The following is an 18610-nucleotide window of genomic DNA, read 5'->3' as shown; positions in this document are numbered from 1 at the left end:
TTGAACTGGTTTATGAAATTCACTACAGTTCTCTACTTTGTTACTTCTGCTTTTTTTAAAAAAAAACAAACAAACAAACAAACAAAAAAACACAAACAGAAATGGCTCCAAATGGAAGCAACCTAGTCTTTATCAGGATCGAAGCATCAAAATAGCACTCCACCCTTGTAAAACATTTATTTACAGATTGCAAAAGCAGATTTAAAAAAATAAAATCAGCAAAACCAGCACTCTTCCTTTCGGCAATAAACTTAACTAGATAATTAGTGCTGACCAGAGAAACAATCAAAACCAGTTGTGCAATAGAGTACTAGTAAATGTTGCAACTTTGGACTCTAAAAATATGAATATTGAATCCTGAACTCATGGACAAAGACATTGAGATTACTGTCACATGCTTTGAAAAAAGAAAAGTCCAAACTTTTCTATTTGCCATTCTGCTGTATGCTTCTTGGCAGGTTTACCCAGTGTATAATGATATACAGAGAAGTAAGTGCAACCACTGGAATCACTGCATTCCTCTCTCAAACCAAACTCAACAGCCATAAACAACCATTTCTCACAATAACAAGAAGGTTCCAGAAAGGACAGATATCTGAGCTGGAATTCACGAAATTCAAAGAACAGGAAAAAAAGGAAGAAGAAAAAAAATTGCATCATGTAAGACAATGGCAGTCATGATTTACAATCCAGAAATTCCACATACAGTGTCACAGAGCAGGCTGACTATATCCAGAAAAGTTCACCTAAAATTATTTAATTGAATCAAAATGAGGGGGAAAAAAAAAGTTTCCTCATGTTAAAATAAGTACTATTCCCCTATAGCTGAGAATATTTAACACTAACTAAAATTCCAGAGAAAATGCATGATTTTTTTTTTGTTTTCTGCTATGTAGGTTGCTTGAATACACACAGTGGCGATTAGGTCTTGTGCTAGGTGGAGAATGTATTTGAGAGTTTTCATGTGTAGATTGTAAAGTATGAAATCCTTTTCAAAAGAAGGAGCAAGGCAGAAACTAATGTAACTAACCATAAACTTGTCACCTCAAGAACATGACACCACTCTGGTTCAGAGATAAGATAGGGAGAAAAAAAGATCTGGAAGATAACAGCTAAGGAGGTTTCATTTTACACCTTTCTCTTTGCAAGAAAAAAATCAGTCTAGGTAGTAAGAGTGTTCCAGAAAAGTAAATATTTGAACAATTTTACTATTCAAGTTTCACTTATTTAACTTTAGAGGAAACAGATAATTTTGAAGCGTTGAGGGTTCTATCTAACTTCATGCTTTCAGTTAAAGGGCAGTGATTTGCATATTCCTTAAACACTGAAAATGCTTATTTGCAAATACTGTACTGCTGGATAGTACTTTTGGGTGGCCAGTAATATGTACAGCAAGGATCCTCAGGTGATTAATAATGTTGAAACCTATTTCACAATGAAATTGTTCATACCACCTGTAAAATCATTACCTGATAGTAGTTAATCAACAAATGATCCAGGACAGAAAGACAAGAATGGCCTCTCCACCAATAAAGAAGAGGTGACAATTTTGTTTTAAAAGTCATTGAAATGTTGAAGACTTTAAGGATCACTTCAGTTTGATAAGACTCGTAAAAGATCTTCATCAAGCAGACAGGCTTGGGATTCATTTAAGCAAATGTGCTAGGCACACATTTTAAAAGTACATATTCATAACCCGAAGAGATACGAGTCCTGCATGAGGAGCTGAAGCAGAGACAGTAGTCCTGCGTAGTGCTGAGATCCAGTCAATCTCTGTGAGAGGTGCGGCACCCTCCTCAAATTAAGGAGGGCAGGTATGCAAATTTCCCCCATCTCAGAGAACAAGGCAAGCAACATTCCTTGCTCTGGGCTCCCTCCCTCTCAATACATCCTCCTAGATCACATTTCAGCTCAGCCTGTTGAAACTCACTTCCCTACAAGGCAGCCAACAAACAGCAGAAAACAGTGAAAAGGTGAGAATAACCAAAGTGGTATCAAGAAGCTCAAGTTTCTGCTGCAGCATCTTGGGCAGAACAAACTTTTGAACATACGACCAAAGAAACAGACGCCATTCTACTCCACAGTGATTTCAGTAAGACATTGAAACCTACTGGTACAAAATACTAGTTTTTCCTGCTAAATACCATAGCAGACATGTCTCACCCAACAGACAGGCATCTGTTTAAGTGTTTTGAGCTCACTGCCGAATCAGTGGAGAAAATCAGGCAGAATCAGGTGCTGCCCACAGCCATCTGTCTCTCCTCACTCGCTCTAAGCAGAGGTTGTACCACTCACTGACTTACAGTACCTGACCTCGCTGGAAATCTGCTCAGATTAACAGTGTTAAAACAAGTTGGATTCCCCTACTCTTAGCACCGGTTCTTGATATTTTTATGCTTTTTTAGGTATTTTGGAGATGGGGTTCACCATTGGTTTGAAGAATGATACCATTTTTCAACATTTCAATGCCTCTAGTGTGTCTGCTGGAAAACTATTGGCTTTAGAGAAACAAGGACAAGGGGGAATGGGCTAAAATTGCGCCGGGGGGAGGGGAGGAGGGGGTTTGGTTGGATATTAAGAAAAACTTCTTTACTGGGAGGGTTGTTAGGCATTGGAATGTGCTGCCCAGGGAAGTGGTGGAGTCACCATCACTGGAGGTCTTTAAAAGACGTTTAGATGTAGAGCTTAGGGATATGGTTTAGTGGAGGACTGGTTAGTGTTAGGTTAGAGGTTGGACTAAGTGAGCTTGGAGGTCTCTTCCAGCCTAGATGATTCTGTGATTCTGTGATACACAGAAGGGACTGCAATTGAAGTTACTATTACTGTAACTTCTTGAAATTCTGACAAAGATTGGCAAAGCATAGCAGAGGACCTTGTGCAATGAACTTCATGGGACTTCCGCACCTACACAGCCAAAAGAGAGAGCTCAGTTGTTAAGATCTGTCCTACTGTCTCTTTAACCTGTCTTTTCTGCAATTCTAGATTTGAAATTGCTTGTTCAAAATTCAAAACAGTCATCTCCCAACAGGAAGGGCACAAGCAGTATCAGCAAGAGCTGGAGATACGTTAGCAGGGAGAGTAATCAGTGTTGGGGCAGGGACAGAAGTAGGAGAGGACCAAGGGAGGATAAGACACAATGGGATTCCACTGCTGCAGAACACCTTCAAGAGATGGGAATGGAAGTCCTTGTTCCCAAATCCTACTATTCCACAATGTCCAGGACACATCTAATCCACTGGCAAAGTGTGGATCTCTATCTCCCTCTTCTGTTAATAACACATAGACTCTAACAACATTGTACTGCAATTATTTCACAAGCTTAAGAAGACAACTATGCTGTTACTCTAAGAAACCCCAACCCTACTGATATCTGTGTAAGGATTAATATCATCCAACATCAAAAGCCCTATTTAAGAGAGCAATCAGGTTGCAAAGTCATGATCTTGCAGAAGCAACAAATTCCAGAAGTAAGCCAACTGTGTAACTTTACTTTGGTTTACTTGAATTTAACTTCAATCATATGAAACCATAAAGGCTGTGATACAGAGTCCTCTACAAAGTCCTCAATGTAGAGAGAAAGGCACCTCCAGAACACAATTATATCTGAAGACGTATTTCATTCCATTGAATATAGATGGTTTGGCCTTTGAGCAACCTGGTCTAGTGGGAGGTGTCCCTGCCCATGGCAGGGGTGTTGGACCTAGGGGATCTTTATGGTCCCTTCCAACCCAACCCTTTCTGTGATTCCATGATTCTAGACTACATCAGACTAGTCATTTCAACTGCCTAAGGTTGCTCACTAAGATGAATCTCATCCTATATGCTCAAACATTATGATTAAGATCCAGAGATTAAGACTCAACATTTGATTCACATGACCTAATTACATGTTACTGTTTCCAGAAGAATATCTGGCTCATTCGATGTTCAGAACAGACCTTTTTGAATTAAAGTAGGTGTAGAGCAAAATTAGTCCTTACATTGCTCCAATGCTATGTGAGTTGGTACCATTTATCCTTTTTGCTTTAATATCTGTACCATGGTTCCCATGTGTGCAATGCTGAATATACTACCTACTGTTACTAAGAAGGTTATGAAGATAAAAATCTAAAATAGATCTCGAATACAGCATTAAGAGCTTTATGAAAAACCTCACAAAGAAATTAATATTCTGTGGTCATTACAAGATAAATAAAGGGTAAATAAAGCCTTGGGCTTCATGCATGACTAAGGATAATAAGTAAACACTGAATGTGCACTGCTTGAGACACAGGGATCTTTAGGACACACTAACAATTCCCAGAATCTCAGCAATAATGAAGCCTGATTTCCTATGGATTTGTGTCCTGCACTGAATTATATTTGATATCTACAATGCGAGCTCCAGCTGGAGTAGCTGGTCAAAGCATTTTTCAGTCTCTCTCTGTGTAGTTACCTCTGTCTACTACTGTATGAACTATTGCCGAAGACCTTCTTTCTACAGAGTGCTCTGACTCTCCTTCACCCAGCACCTTATTTTCAAGGAAGTATAATCTCAAAAATCTTGTTGCCTTGGAAAGGAAACTAAAGAGATCAAGGAAGAATAGAGTTGAGGCCCACCATCTTTGAATATTAATCTCAAATTACATCTAACTGTTACACTTTCCGTGTTAACCTCAACAGCACAAGGAAAGTTCTTAAATGGGTTTTGGCTGTTTTGTGCTCAGAAGATATGTATTTATTTAATATAACATTAAAACAATCTTAGCAGTTGATCGATTTTGGGATGTAGGCAGAACATAAGTTTCGGATAGTTTTATAGCAGTCTTCAGAAAAGAGCCAGAACTGCATTTTTTTTTCTTTTCTTTTTGTTGAATACAGTTTCCATCCTTCTGCTCCTCGTTTAGAAAAATACCAACCACCACACCCACAAAGACAGAAACACAAAGGCTTGTTACATTTTTTTAAAAGCTAGTTGAAGAGAGTACTGCTCATCAGCCATGAAACCAAACAACACAAAAGCGCAAATGCTAACTGCATTCTGGGTGGTATTTGGGGGGTTTGGTTGTTTTTTGAGGACTGACTCACAGGTACAAATAGTTCACTGGCAACCTGAAGCACTGTTAAGGAACAGCTGTCATCAATTAATAAGCAGGTTTAGGCAAATCTTAAACTTGCAAGAATTGTGAATAATAATAATAAAAGTTATTTGTCAACATGTCTAAGCAAACCTCTGGAATAAGTTGTGAGTGCCATTAACATTTGTTTCCACTACAGCCTTTCCAATACAATCAAATCAGTTATTATTTGGGGTTTGGAACTAGATGATCTTTAAGGTCCCTTCCAATCCAAGCTGTTCTATGTTTCTATGACTCTATGTTTTTATGTTTATTAACTGAGAACGATTGAAAACTGAGTTAACTATTCTCAAAAATATGTCATGACTCCACACCTGGAACCAACGTAAGCTTTCAAATAATATCTGATTGTTTTAATGAGATTTTCCATGCAAATTAGAGCTGTGGGTTTGAAACTCATCAGAGAATGTTTTTCATGGATTACAAATATCTGCAAAGTTGACCAGTGCTTTAGCTATATGAATCACTGGGACATGGAAGTCTTCTCCCTCCCCTAAACCACATAAAAGTAAAGCCACAAAAGAAGACATAGCATGGTCTTATGTAAGTAATCTGTAGGCTTAAACCCACACTCTACAAAATGGAAGGAAAATGCAGGACAAAATAATGACAATATAAATCTGCCCTTTAGGTCTGTCACATTTTAATGTATATATATATATAAATTTAATTGGGAACTCCTTCAAACTGCAACTTGTTCTAAATTTCAAGAGAATCAAGAAGCTCATTACTTCTATATGACCTCTACATTTCCAGACATTGATCTTCCCCATCTACATGTGTATTTGCTATATAACTAGTTAATAAAGAAATGCCTAGATTGTAGATGGTGAACAAGAATGTATATAGAAAATCCTAGATTTCCCAAGATTAATGTAGCCTACTACAATGGATCTGAAAATGGTCTATTGTCTGCCTGCCTGCCTGTCTTACTTCTGAATGGCCTAAGCCCACTTCCAAAAGACATGGCCATACTAGACTTTTTAAGAGAGCTCCTTCAAACAAGTTTTCTGGTAAAGCAACGGCATGCTTCCACTGAAGCATCTCATCAGTCTGGGATAGATGGTCCTACCACAGAAGTAAGCAAGGCCCAATACGTTGCTACCTCAGGTATATGTGTCTTGGGCCAAAATACTGTGCAATGATGTATCTCCTTTTTACAATCAGCAACTATGTTTTTTAGCATTGCAGAATGGATGTATGACTGAAATCTCAGACTGGCAGCTATCATGTCATTTTTCACAGCTACTAGTCACACTTCCTAGCACATTTTTCCTTCTCCAAAATTTCATCAGTTAGAGGAAGTTAAAATTCAAGTAGTACATTCAGATTTCACAGTTTTGTGAACAAGCAAATTATTTTGTTGAACCTGAAAACCGTGATGAGACTGTATGGTAGATTTATTTATTTTTTCCCTGTGAATTCTTTCTTATCAGGCCAGTGGCAAAACCAATTGGGCTAAAGGAGTCCTTGTTTAAATCAACAAATGTCTTTCACTACAAATAACAAATGACACACCGAAGTAATGGCAAGTGAGGCCCCATCAGGGATTGCAAACATTTCTAGATGGAGCAAAATGTTACTACAGACAAACTTGACAAATTCTCATGGACATATTTTCCAAACACGTGTACACAGACTGTACAATTGTATTTTCAAGCAGTTCTAATTCAAGCCATGCTGGAGTACAATGGTCTGAATTTGTTTGCATGTCCACACTATAATAGCCGTGGATTTTCATGAAGATTAGTAGGAATACTAAAATTACAACTAAAGTATAATGAATGCAGACAATCTTGGAGTGAGAAATACCCAAACACCTTTTCTGCATGCTGCAGAGAACTGTCTCAGATCTTATCCAAATGCAATATGCAGAAATGTTAGCTTTGCAGATATTTGTCTTTGCAGCAGTTATGATCATAGCTATTGCTTTGTATCTTTCATGCTGCATACTAACAAATATACTATTTATTTACAGTAGAAAGTGTCTTTTTCATTCACAAGAAATTCAAAGATATCTTGAGACTTTTTGTCAGCTATTCAAAGACCTGCCATTCTCCTCTTCTAAATGATATTTGGCAGTTGAGTTTCATTTTCATGCTAAGGGAGTCAAAATAATGTATTTTAAAAACAAAACAAAACAAAAACAAACAAACAAAAAAAACACCAACAGCTTGTGTTATTGTATAGTAGGACAGGACCTTGATTTAGAAGCAGTGCAGCCCTGAGCTATTATTCTGACCATCCCCTATGGCTATTTAATCAAAACACTGCAACTTGTGACTTTGTCAGTAATTTTGCTCATTTATCTTTATTATGCCTTCAAGAGTATTCGGAATGGAAGGCTAGTTTTGTATAACTAATATTGGTGATGAATGGCAATGATAATGCATTGCATGAAGAACATCCATTAATGTCTAAAATAATATTCTACTGTCTAAAAATAAATTGCAATGCAAAACATTTTCATAGCTAATTAACAATAATTCAGTCCTACAAAAGAGTTTTGTATGGCAACTCTGAGTAGCAAGGACCTTTACACCAACACAAGCTAAGTGGTTAGAGATGCCAACTCTGACAGCTACAATATTGATTCTACCACTAATTAACTCAAATCTTTTAAGTTCTAAGATCTTCAAAAGCACTAGTGTAAATTATCCAAACAAACAGCTATGATCTTTGGATAAAACATTTGATTGCTGTACATAAAAGGTCTGCTTTGTCCACCTGCATGTGACCTCTTCACAGTATGCATATTCTGAGGAAACCTACAGAAAAAAATGGATCTTCCTAGTACAGAAGTGGAACTACAGTGTAACCCCCCCCTCCAGTATTAATGCTTCTCTTGAAGGAAACGGTGGGAAGGAAAACCACTAATGCAGATTTCCTGAATTTCCACCTTCTCCTTGAACAATATTATACGTTTCCTTCTTCTTCTGTTCTCTCCTCCCACAATTCTTCTTCCCCATATCCTCCCCATATGTCTACAGTTACAGGATCCCCCCAAATACAACTACATAATGCAAAAACAGTCCTGGTTGTGCTTCGCTAAAGCTATCCTGTGTTTACAATCTTGTTTACCCGATCTCCCCTTTTCTTTCTGCTCAGCCTACCTTTTCCAGTATCTCCTTAGTCAACAGTGAAAATGCATCCTCAATGTTCACGTTATCTTTGGCACTGGTTTCAAAAAAGTGTATCCCATGTTCCCAAGCAAGCTGAAAAACAAATGTAGGCAACAGGATAAAGAGTCTTTAGGAAAAAATAAAATATTTACTGATACCAATAGCAATAGATATGTAAATGCTTCTGACAGTTTCTAACATGTTATATAAATATTAAGTAAATGTCAGCTCAGTGAAGTACACTGTATTCATTCTCATTTCATAAATTTCAGGTAAGTCTTAAATCAGTCTTCTTAAATTTCTCTATTTTCAAAACAACTTTTTGATCTATCTTGTAAATAAGAACAAACTGTAGTGGGTCTCTTCTCAATGTTTTGACTGATTTGGAAAATGAATCATCTCCTAGGCAATTATTTAGAGGAAATTAATGGAATGCCTGCAGAAAAGGATAGATAAAAATGTGACAAAAATGTATAAAAACAGTCATGATGAAATAAAAAAAGAGATGTAGCATTTCACTAAAGAGGCAGAAAAGCACACAGATAACAGACACACAAAGAACTGATGTGTATGTGAAAATATATTATGGTAACAGGAGAACCAAGAAAATACTTAGAATAAATCTACAGTACAGATATTATGTTGGTTAATTTTATTTAATTTACTTGTGTCCCCTTAATTCCAGCATACCTCTCTTACAGCTGGATGGATACATATTGGCATGAGGAAAAATGAACTACAAAATTCATAGATTTTTAAGGTCCTGAACTTCTTCTAATTTATACTGCCAAATATATGGAGAAAAATAGTTGACCATGGGAGCAGGCTAAGTTGAGAATATCTGCCATAAAAAAAAAAAAAAACGTAGTAGGAGGCCTATTTTATTCCCTTTGCAATGAAAAATCTCTCACTACACATCTGGAGGAGGCAATCCCAGTGAAAGAAAATACTCCCTCTGCTTATAACGTATACAAAATCCTGTAATTACTGACCACTTAATTTATTTGTAAAGTTCTTCATTAGGATAAAAAGTCTAATGCTGGCAGTTATGCTTGTTTTCAATGGGCTCTAGAGGTAACTTACAAAAATTCAAAAATAAGGCATGAAGGCGTAAGAATTGAAGTGCAGAATTTTAGTAATGATATAATAAAGACTATTTTAAAGGTGGAAAAAGGTTAGCAAAATGGTTTATTTTCCAAAATACTGTAATGAAATATAATTTTGAAAATGAAGAACATTTCTGTTTCTTAAAACAGACTGCTTCATGAGAGATTTGAAACTCCTGCTGACTGCAATGAACATTTTTAGATACTGCAGGAACAAAAAATTAACAACAAAAAAATAACAAAAAATAAGATCACATTACTGTTAGCAAGTGTCAATGGTAAACAATGATTCATTATGGTTCATAAGGAAAAATACAGGTAGTTAAAATACTGGGCTAATAAAATGGGGAAGACCACTTCATAATTTATAAAGTACATGGGTTCTACTATTAAATATTCCTTTATTCTTTCTTGTGTCACGTAATAGACATCTAGAGTCTACCTATGTAGAAACTCTGATAAACACACACCATTTGAATCGCGGAATCACAGAAATCACTTGGAAAGATAACCCCACTTGAAATGGGACTACTGCCCATGTAATGTAGGGTCAACCTTTGCCTACCTGAACTTTGAAATCCCCCGAGGATGGAGATTCTGCAACTTTTCTGGGACCCTCTTCCATGACGAGACCACCCTTTTAGTGACATTGGTTCTCCTCATCTCCAACCTGAACTTCCCAAGCCAGGATCTGTGTCCATTGCCATCTGCTTTATTGTCTGCCAGTATCCAGAAGTGTCCTTTTCAGCCACCCTTTTAACTACACGTCAATTGCTGTAGACCAGTAACTGCTCCTCAGCATCCTCTTTACCCAGCTCCCTCAGCTCTCATGCATTGCTTCCACTGGACCTCAGTTATTTGTCTGACCTTCTCCACTATCTCAACATCATTCTTGAAACGGGGGAGCCCAAACTGACACAACATTCCATGTGGTCTTGCCAGCACTAAAAAGACAGGGGTAATAATTTCTCCAGATCTGCCATCCATTATCCTCCTAACTGTAGTCCGGCATGCTTTTTTTGCAATGCGAGGATACCACTGACTTTTATTTGAGCTCTGTTCATTATACGCTGTCAGTGCTCTGCAGCAGGGCTGTAATTCAGGCAATCACTCCCTGCTTGTACTGATGCCTGCGACTATTCCCTTCCAGGTGGCAACCTTTGTACTTCTCTGTACTGAATTTCATCAGGGTCCTAGAGAATTGAAGTTCTACCATTTGGTGTGCCGGTCACAACCCTAAATCTCACGTCACATGTGAATCTCCTTCTGTCATCAGATCACTGATGTAGATGTTGAACAACCAGAGTCCCACCACAGACCTGTGATGTACTCTGCTCGTTACTACCAATCACCCTCAATTACTACCTTTTGCACCCTCAATTACTACCTTTTGCATATAGCCCACATTTCCTAGCTTCCAAGTGAGAATGCCACGTGAGGAAGTGACAAAAGCCTTATTAAATTCAAAACATATCAAAACCACTGCTATTCCCTTATCCACATCCTCATTTCCTGGTATCATAAAAGGCAATCGGGGTGGCTCAGAGGATTTGCCCTCTGTTGAACATTTCAGATCACCTCCTTGTCCTTTAAATGGTTGGATAAGGACTTAATAAATCAAGAAGAATGAACAAAGAACACCAAATAGAGAAGATTAATCAGAGAATCACAGAATGGCTGAGGTTGGAAGGGACCTCTGGAGGTCATCTGGTCAAACCTCCTTGCTGAAGCAGGGCCATCTAGAGTAGGTTGCACAGGACCATGTCCAAATGGCTTTTGGACATTTTTGAGCCAAATGGCTTTTGAGCCTCTCCTCCAAAGAGGGAGACTCCACAAATGTATGCATTAATGTATGTATTATTCCAATTCTACTAAGTATAGTGGCAAGCAAGTTGTCTACAAATGTACATAAATGAAAACAAAAAAAAACCCACACCATCAGTCCAGTATTAATGCAGCAGCAAGTATGAGCTTTGGCTAATCTACCTCAAACAACCTGGAAAGGCACACTCTAAGAATTTTTACCTTTTTTTTTTTTTTTTTTTTAACTGTCAGGAATATCTTGAATAAATCTGTAAATAAAACTAAATACCAAACTGATGGTGATAATGCTACTTGGAAACATTATTTTATATCATCCTTGAGAACAGTTTGGAGACTTCAAGTGAAATAAGCTCATATCTCACAAAATAAATAAATAAACAAACAAAAAAATAAATAATTGCCAGTATCTTTTCCAAAGCTAAGTTTAATTCCAACTGCTAATTTCTTTTAACTAAAAATATGGTAATTCCTAGTAAAATGCTGCCATGATTTCTTAGTGTTGAATCACAGAGATTTGTCTGTAATATTCCTAGCACTGTGGAGTATTTTTTTTCATGCATATTTACCTGTAAAATCAATTTTGAAGTCAGGCACATGAAGAGCAAAAAGGAAAACAAACAAGCAAACACAGTTGTCTATTTCTGTTAGAAAGATGTGACAAGAAAAATGGGCACATTTTACCAAATTATGTAACTTTCAGCTTTTTTACTTACTTTTCAATGAGAAAAATAATGGTATTGGTTTGGGGAAGAGGGGAATTGGAGGAGGAGCCCCAAAAAGGTTGAATTCAAACTTTTCTCAAAATGAATAAATAAAAGTTATTAATCTAAGAAAATACTTCATAGTGTCAAAATTAAGTATGTCAATTTATGAGTGACCAAAATGATACAATTGCAAAAACAAGCTTTAAAAATATAATTTCTCTGTATTAAATTAGTTTTTACACGGGCATACCATGACCACTCAGTTATGACAGCTTGTTACGGAAATGCCAAAATCCATGGTAAAATTCCCAGAGAATCCTTTGATCTGTGCAAGATTCTGAGCAGAACAATGCTTACAGCTTATACTCACAGGGCAATATGAAATATATAAGTGCGAATTATTATGTGGCAGAGTTTGCATTAAACCATTTTCCCCTCTTAATATGGTATTTCCTTCCTTGGAATGAGAGAAGGATATTAGCTTACCCTCTGCTAATGCAATCTTTCTCCAGCTAGCTCAGTCAGATTCTCTAGCATTTTAACATCACATTAAAAGAAAAATAGTATAACTGAAGAGCTGCCTCAGAACACAGGAGAAATCTGGAAAGCAGACACAGTGGTGAGGGGGTAATGACTTGTTTCTCAACAAAAAGACTGCATTAAGAGAAATTTTGATTGCATCGTTAAGGATGCAGAAGTCAGAAAAAGTCATTGTTAATACCATATGCAAAACCCTAATACTGCCCTCTTGTGCACATGCATCCAGTGAGCCTTCAGATTTCTGACAGTGTATTCCTTGAGTTAGAGTATACATGTATTTTTCAGCAACCTTATTCCGTGTACACAGATACAGTATACCTTATGCTATTTTTTAAAATTTCTTAATCTGGAATTATATAATTGGCAAGAAATTATCAGTGTTCTTTTCCTCAAACACAGTATAACCTGCTGACTCACTGTGCCTAAATGCATAGTAGAAGGGTTTGTTCCAACATACATACAACAGATGACTACAATTTTCAGTTGGAAAAATTACTGGTATATACTCCAAGCTAAACTGCAACATTAAGTCAGCAGCACAGTTTCTTCTGCCACTGCATGCCTCCTGGATTTCCTCACAGGTTCTCAGTGATGGTCATTTGCCATCACCTTTAAAACAGTACTCCCCACTTACCAGTTCTTCTTCTATAGTTTAACCTATATTATACTATAATTAAACTATAATCTCAGCTGTACAACCCACACACTTAGAACTAGGAGGGTAGCTGGATGTCCCCTAAATGTATCTGTACAGTATTATTTAGAGCTATTTATAAACAATGAAGATCACAGTGCACAGGCTGCCAGAATAGCTCTTTACAGTCAGACTGTAGCAAAAAATCATTGATAAGTACATCAGGTACTATAAAAATGATGCAGAATGTACTATGCATTATATTTTAGCATTCCACATTACAACAGTACTCTGGAAACATAGATTCAAAAATCTTTGTAAATATAATTTGAAAAATACAATTTCTACCATAATGCCTGAAACTATTTAAGTTCATTTTAACTTTTAAAATAAGAATCAGTATTCTGAAGAGAGCAACTAGGAGATATTTAATGAATTTCTGTACGTATATTAAAAACACAAAACAAAACAAAACAAAAAAAAAAAACAACAAAAAAAACCCACAACCAATAACATTGTTCTTCTGGAGCTATTTCTAACAGAGTTTTTGGAACCCAGGAGACTTTTATCACTTTCAGTGCAGTAGTTCATAGTCACATACTAAGATACTCAGTGGAGGAAAGCACCAATGATCAATGATACCTTTTCTCCTTTACGTTTTGGAACTACACGTTCAGACTCCTTATCACACTTGTTGCCCAACAGTATTACGTCCACTTCATCACCTGCTTTCTGAAAGAGAACCAGCATTAGTAAGTGTCATGTTAGGAAAAAAGCAAACAACGTAAGCCTTTCACCTTCAACTCACACTAACCTTCAACACTATTCCCTTGAAAGTAAAGGCGAAATTCTGTCCTGACCTTTTCATCTGTAGAAACATTTTTCATGAGTTCACAGGATTCTGAGGAAAACATCAAGACTGCACGGAGCAGAGAAAAGCCGTTTACAAGCACAGGGCATAACTTGGAACATCTTTCAATACGGTATAAAGTATATGGTGCGTGGGTGCTGTCTTCTGATGAATGCTTGATCTTGAGGTTTTAAAGTGACTGGAAATGCCCCAAAGTCACAGACACTGCCCTCCCTGAAGTAACGGGTTCATGGATTAGCATGTTAGTCAGGTCTACATCTGGCACTCAAAGGGAAAAAAGGAAAGAATTTGCTGCACCTGAAAGAGCACCTCTCTGTACTTCACTTTTGCACACAGACAGTAAAATTACATTCAAGGTGCTCAAACTCAACATAAAAGTTTGATTATTCCAAGACACTCAGAAGAAGGCAATAGATTTTTAATGAAGTAAAAATTTTAAAACCTCATTGATTTCAGAAGGAAGAAAAATCTAGCTTTTTGACCTTGTCTCCATCCTTCGTTCCACTAATCCAGTTACGTACATGATGACTCTGGATGCTTTACATCAGTGTTATTTTAAGATAAGCCATTGTAACTCTACATGACTGGAATAATGACAGGGAAACGGAACAGTTCAGCAACAGAATGTGGAACTTGCAAACTGACAGTTGTTGTGAAAAACACAGTATTTAAAACCACTTTTGATGCTTAAATGGAGGAAGCTGAGGGTCTTAGTCTAGAGGCAATGCACATGTGATCTGATCCCATGACATATTCTGAAAGTAAATGCTTTCACAGCTCCTCTGATGATTCAAATAGTTTGATCTCATGCTACAGATCTCTCTACAAGGATGCTGATTAAATCTCTGATCTCTAATAAATTCTTAATTTTTATAATACTAATAAAGCCATAGGGTGTCTCTATCTCTTTCAGAGAGGATTCAAACTAGCTCATAGCTTAAAAATTTTTCTGTGGAAAGACTGAAAGGAACAGGTATATGCAAGTATATTCACCTACCCAATGTGACAGAAGGTGCCTCATCTCCAAATAAGCAACAACAAGAGAACACTGATAATTCATCATTACAGCTGCACTACAATTCCAGTATCAGAAAAAGCCAAACACTTTGAGCATTCACAACCATGATTCTCAGAATCTGTACCATAAGACAAAAACAGGCACAGACAACCCTCTTCCCCAGAGCACTCACAGCTGCACATGGACACAAGTACCCCTAACAGAGAAATTTAAAGAAAAATCTCTATTCATTAAAGGATGACAGAATTGTTATTTTTTGTCTTTTTTTCCCCTCTCTTTTACAACTAAGTTGCCTCATTTGAAGAGTACAGCAGTGGGCACAATTTATTATTAAGGAACACCATTTCACTTTTTTAATTCACTCTCATTTTAGAGTCAGCTAATCTCATTTCATAACCACAGCTGATGTTCAAGACAATGCAGTATTAAAATGAAGTAAGCTCATCATAAGAGTATAAAGTACAGGCCAAAAATAATGAATCAGTCTAACCTGGATTAATAGACCAAAATGTTGGCTGTTCCAGAATGCGCTGGAGCTTTACTCATTAAGGTGAATGGTTCTCCTACATAAAATTGCATACATCAGTCCTTAAAATAGGGTAAATAGACAATTTAATCTCATCATGTAATCAACTTTTTATTTGAAAGAAGGCTGTATGCAGCTGAGGGTTTTACCAGTGACATTTGACTTCACTCTGAAGCAAAAGGTCAAAAGAAAATGCTAGCATCCTTTCTGTACAAAAACATGAAATCCATCCTGTTGTGTATTTCTGCACAAACAGCACAACTTTTTAAAGTGGAAATGTTCTTTCTACACAATTTCAAATAATAAAAACATCTGAAGGGTCTAAATGCCAGGCCTTTCAGTATTTACTTTCATAAATAACTATATTTCTACATTAATGCAATTTCATTATGAATTTTCACTTTGACTGGACTTTTTTTAAAGTTAACATCTTGAAGTTTCTTCATTTTAGAAAACTAAAGGTTATAAACCAAAATTACCTTCATTTTAGATTTTGAAAACTGATTGTGCAGATGAAGTCTTAAAAAAATACCTCAATATGAGTAGGCAGAAGCTTGACCATGTGCTCAGTTGGCATAAAAACTGCAGAGGTACACTGATTTCCATCGGCCAAAAATATGGCTCTTCAGTGCTTCTAAAAGCTCACTGTGTATTTTCATCCTCTTTTATTTATAGCGTAGGAATAAGCCTTGCAAATGCAAAATCTATAGCTAAAAAGAGGATGATTATTTTACAGTTGTTAAGATGCTATTATGTAAGCCAGCTAACGTCGTCAGGAAGCATTTCTCCCATGTCATGGAAAAGTACTATCAAAATTTAATCAAGGCAAAAAGAAACAAAAAAAAGAGCAAATTTCTTTTTTTGAGCAGTGAAAAAAAAAAGTGTTTTGCCTTGGTATTTCAAAAATACATCCAGAGTTTTGGTTGACTCTCAGTTTTTATTCTGCTTTTAACATTTCAAGGTTTATATTCCACTGAAAATTCAAATTAAAAAAGTACAAACTTGGAGAAAACCTAGCCTATATATATATATATATGTGTATTTAATGTCCAAAAAGGCTACACCAACACCCTATTTTTCTCCGAAATTTGAAGTTGTGAGATTTATTGAGGCCAACCAAGTGTTTTGACTAGTTTTGTTAAAAGTCAGTTTGGAAAAGTTTGGAGTCACCAGGTTTTGGCAAAAGCTAGAGCCAGGCTGCTGCTTGCCAGCTGCTGTGTTGGGTGGCCACATGAGGGAGCAGCACCATAGCCACAATCTCAGTGGTGCCACAGACCGGACTAGGAACACTGCTCGCATCAGGTAACACCATCGTGTGCTCATGCAGCCTGCTCCAGCAGCAGCCATCCATCCCTGGCCCTAAATAACTACAGGACTGCTTAACTTTTACCTAACCTGTGTGTTCAACCTGGTAAATGCATATTCTAAGTCACCTTGACTATGTAGGTAGTAAGAGAAACCAAGAGTGCAATATGGAGAATGCCTTGCTCATTCTTTTTGTATGTATTCTTTTTCCCCTGATGTTTTTCTGCACTTTTTCTCATTCTGCAGATAAACTTTTCACAGATGTGTTGTGAATTTATATGTCAAAAGTAGCACAGACATCTATTTGGAAAGAGAACAGCATCACATGTGTACTTACAGGCTACTGGGAGGCTATCCCTTCACTTAAATGGTGAGCACAGACCCTACCGTGAATGGGTGGCCTCAGCCTGCCCCCTGCAGCACGCTGAGCATTATTAATCTGAAGCTCCTTGTATCTACCTGGTGAAATATTACTTTTTCCTCAGAATCACCACCTTGTCCTTCCACCATGTTTCCACAGCATAGCTGTACAGGGCTGCACTGTTTTGATAATCACTGATTACAGCTTGAAAGGGAAATGGAAGCTTGCTTGCAGGTCCAAACAGTGAAACAGAACCCAGATCTGATAAAAACACTATAGTAATGCTTCACTAGTTTGTATGTAAGGAAAATGAGTAGCATTAATGTAATTTTTCAGATATGAAGATGAGATCAGCACGCAGCGAGATGAAGGCAGAGCTGGGGAAGGTCATAAAGCAAGGAAGTTTCTTCCTCCTACTTAATAGACAACGATACCAAGAACTTACCCCTTTTACTAATGAAGAATAATTTGTTAAGAATACACTGTCCCCACATTCTCTTTGACAGCATCACTTGCAGTGTTCAAATTACGATTCTCACAGATAACTCTTTCCACATATTTTTCCAAGGGCCATGCTTTGACCTCAATTACAAATGCCTCATTTCTGGGTTTTTGGTGGAATTGTACAAGTGGTGGAATTGGTTTATCTATTAACAAACTTAGACTTGATTGGACATAAAGCAATTTATCCTCAAACCAATCTGAGATTAGAGATAGAGCAATTTAGCAAAATGACAAGGACAAGAAATTTTCAGTTCTAGTCAGAGTCATAACAACAAACCCATCTACGAATTCAATCCTTTTGGCACCAGGCTTTCCCATCTGAAGAAGAAAAACGCAGAGCAATTTGAAGTCAAACTAATTTACATTTGCAAAGCATTTTGCTGTGGAGCTTTTATTTAAATATGATGCAGATATACTTTCCAAGATCCTAACTCTCAGATGCATCACATTGCACAGAACCAGAAAAGGGCACTATGTTGAATCAGCAGCAACCTACCACACCCATACATCCAATATCCTGGTTGAGGGGTCACTTATTTCAGATACCACAAGAAGAAAGCTAGTGTATTACAAAAACACCAGATTACATCAACCAGTTCTTGCACATGATTTCCAGCATAAAGGTAATTGTTAGGAATTGGTAATGCCATCTTCATGGCCACATCAGGAAACTAGCACAAAGAAAACCAGGGCCTGCCATCTATGTCAAAGTTTCTGGTGACCCATACCCCATGTGTGACTCATGGAGTGATTCAGGTTGGTAAGGACTTCTGGAAGTCATCTGGTCTAACCCTGTGCTCAGAACTGGCCCAACTTTGAAGTCATGTGGTGAGGTTGCTCAAGGACCTGTGGAACTGAATTTTACACATCTCCAGAGATCCAGATGCTCTCAGAGAACCTTTTTAAGGATTTACTACTGGGAGTAATTTTTTTGCTGTTATGTTAACTGGGATCTTCTTCAACACATCCTGAAAAGAA

The 18610-nt window shown here is 37.2% G+C and overlaps 1 protein-coding gene across 3 annotated transcripts in view; it reads right to left on the bottom strand.

Moving 5' to 3' along the window:
• LOC137851044 (ras-related protein Rab-10-like) overlaps positions 1-18610 on the bottom strand; it is a 59267-nt gene that overhangs the window by 29950 nt on the left and 10707 nt on the right. For 2 of the 3 annotated variants that reach the window (XM_068671793.1, XM_068671792.1), the window contains exons 4-5: positions 13690-13779; positions 8231-8332 (exon numbers count right to left, since the gene is read on the bottom strand). In XM_068671793.1, the coding sequence (XP_068527894.1) occupies positions 8231-8332; positions 13690-13779 (192 nt within the window). Of the gene's footprint in view, positions 1-61; positions 7886-8230; positions 8333-13689; positions 13780-18610 lie in introns of those variants that run through there. The other variant, XM_068671791.1, reaches the window with a different exon arrangement.

This window comes from Anas acuta, chromosome 2 (genome assembly GCF_963932015.1).
Source record: "Anas acuta chromosome 2, bAnaAcu1.1, whole genome shotgun sequence".
NCBI classification, from domain to species: domain Eukaryota; kingdom Metazoa; phylum Chordata; class Aves; order Anseriformes; family Anatidae; genus Anas; species Anas acuta.
The sequence above is the reverse complement of the archived record's forward strand: the minus strand, read 5'-3'. Positions and strand labels throughout refer to the sequence as shown.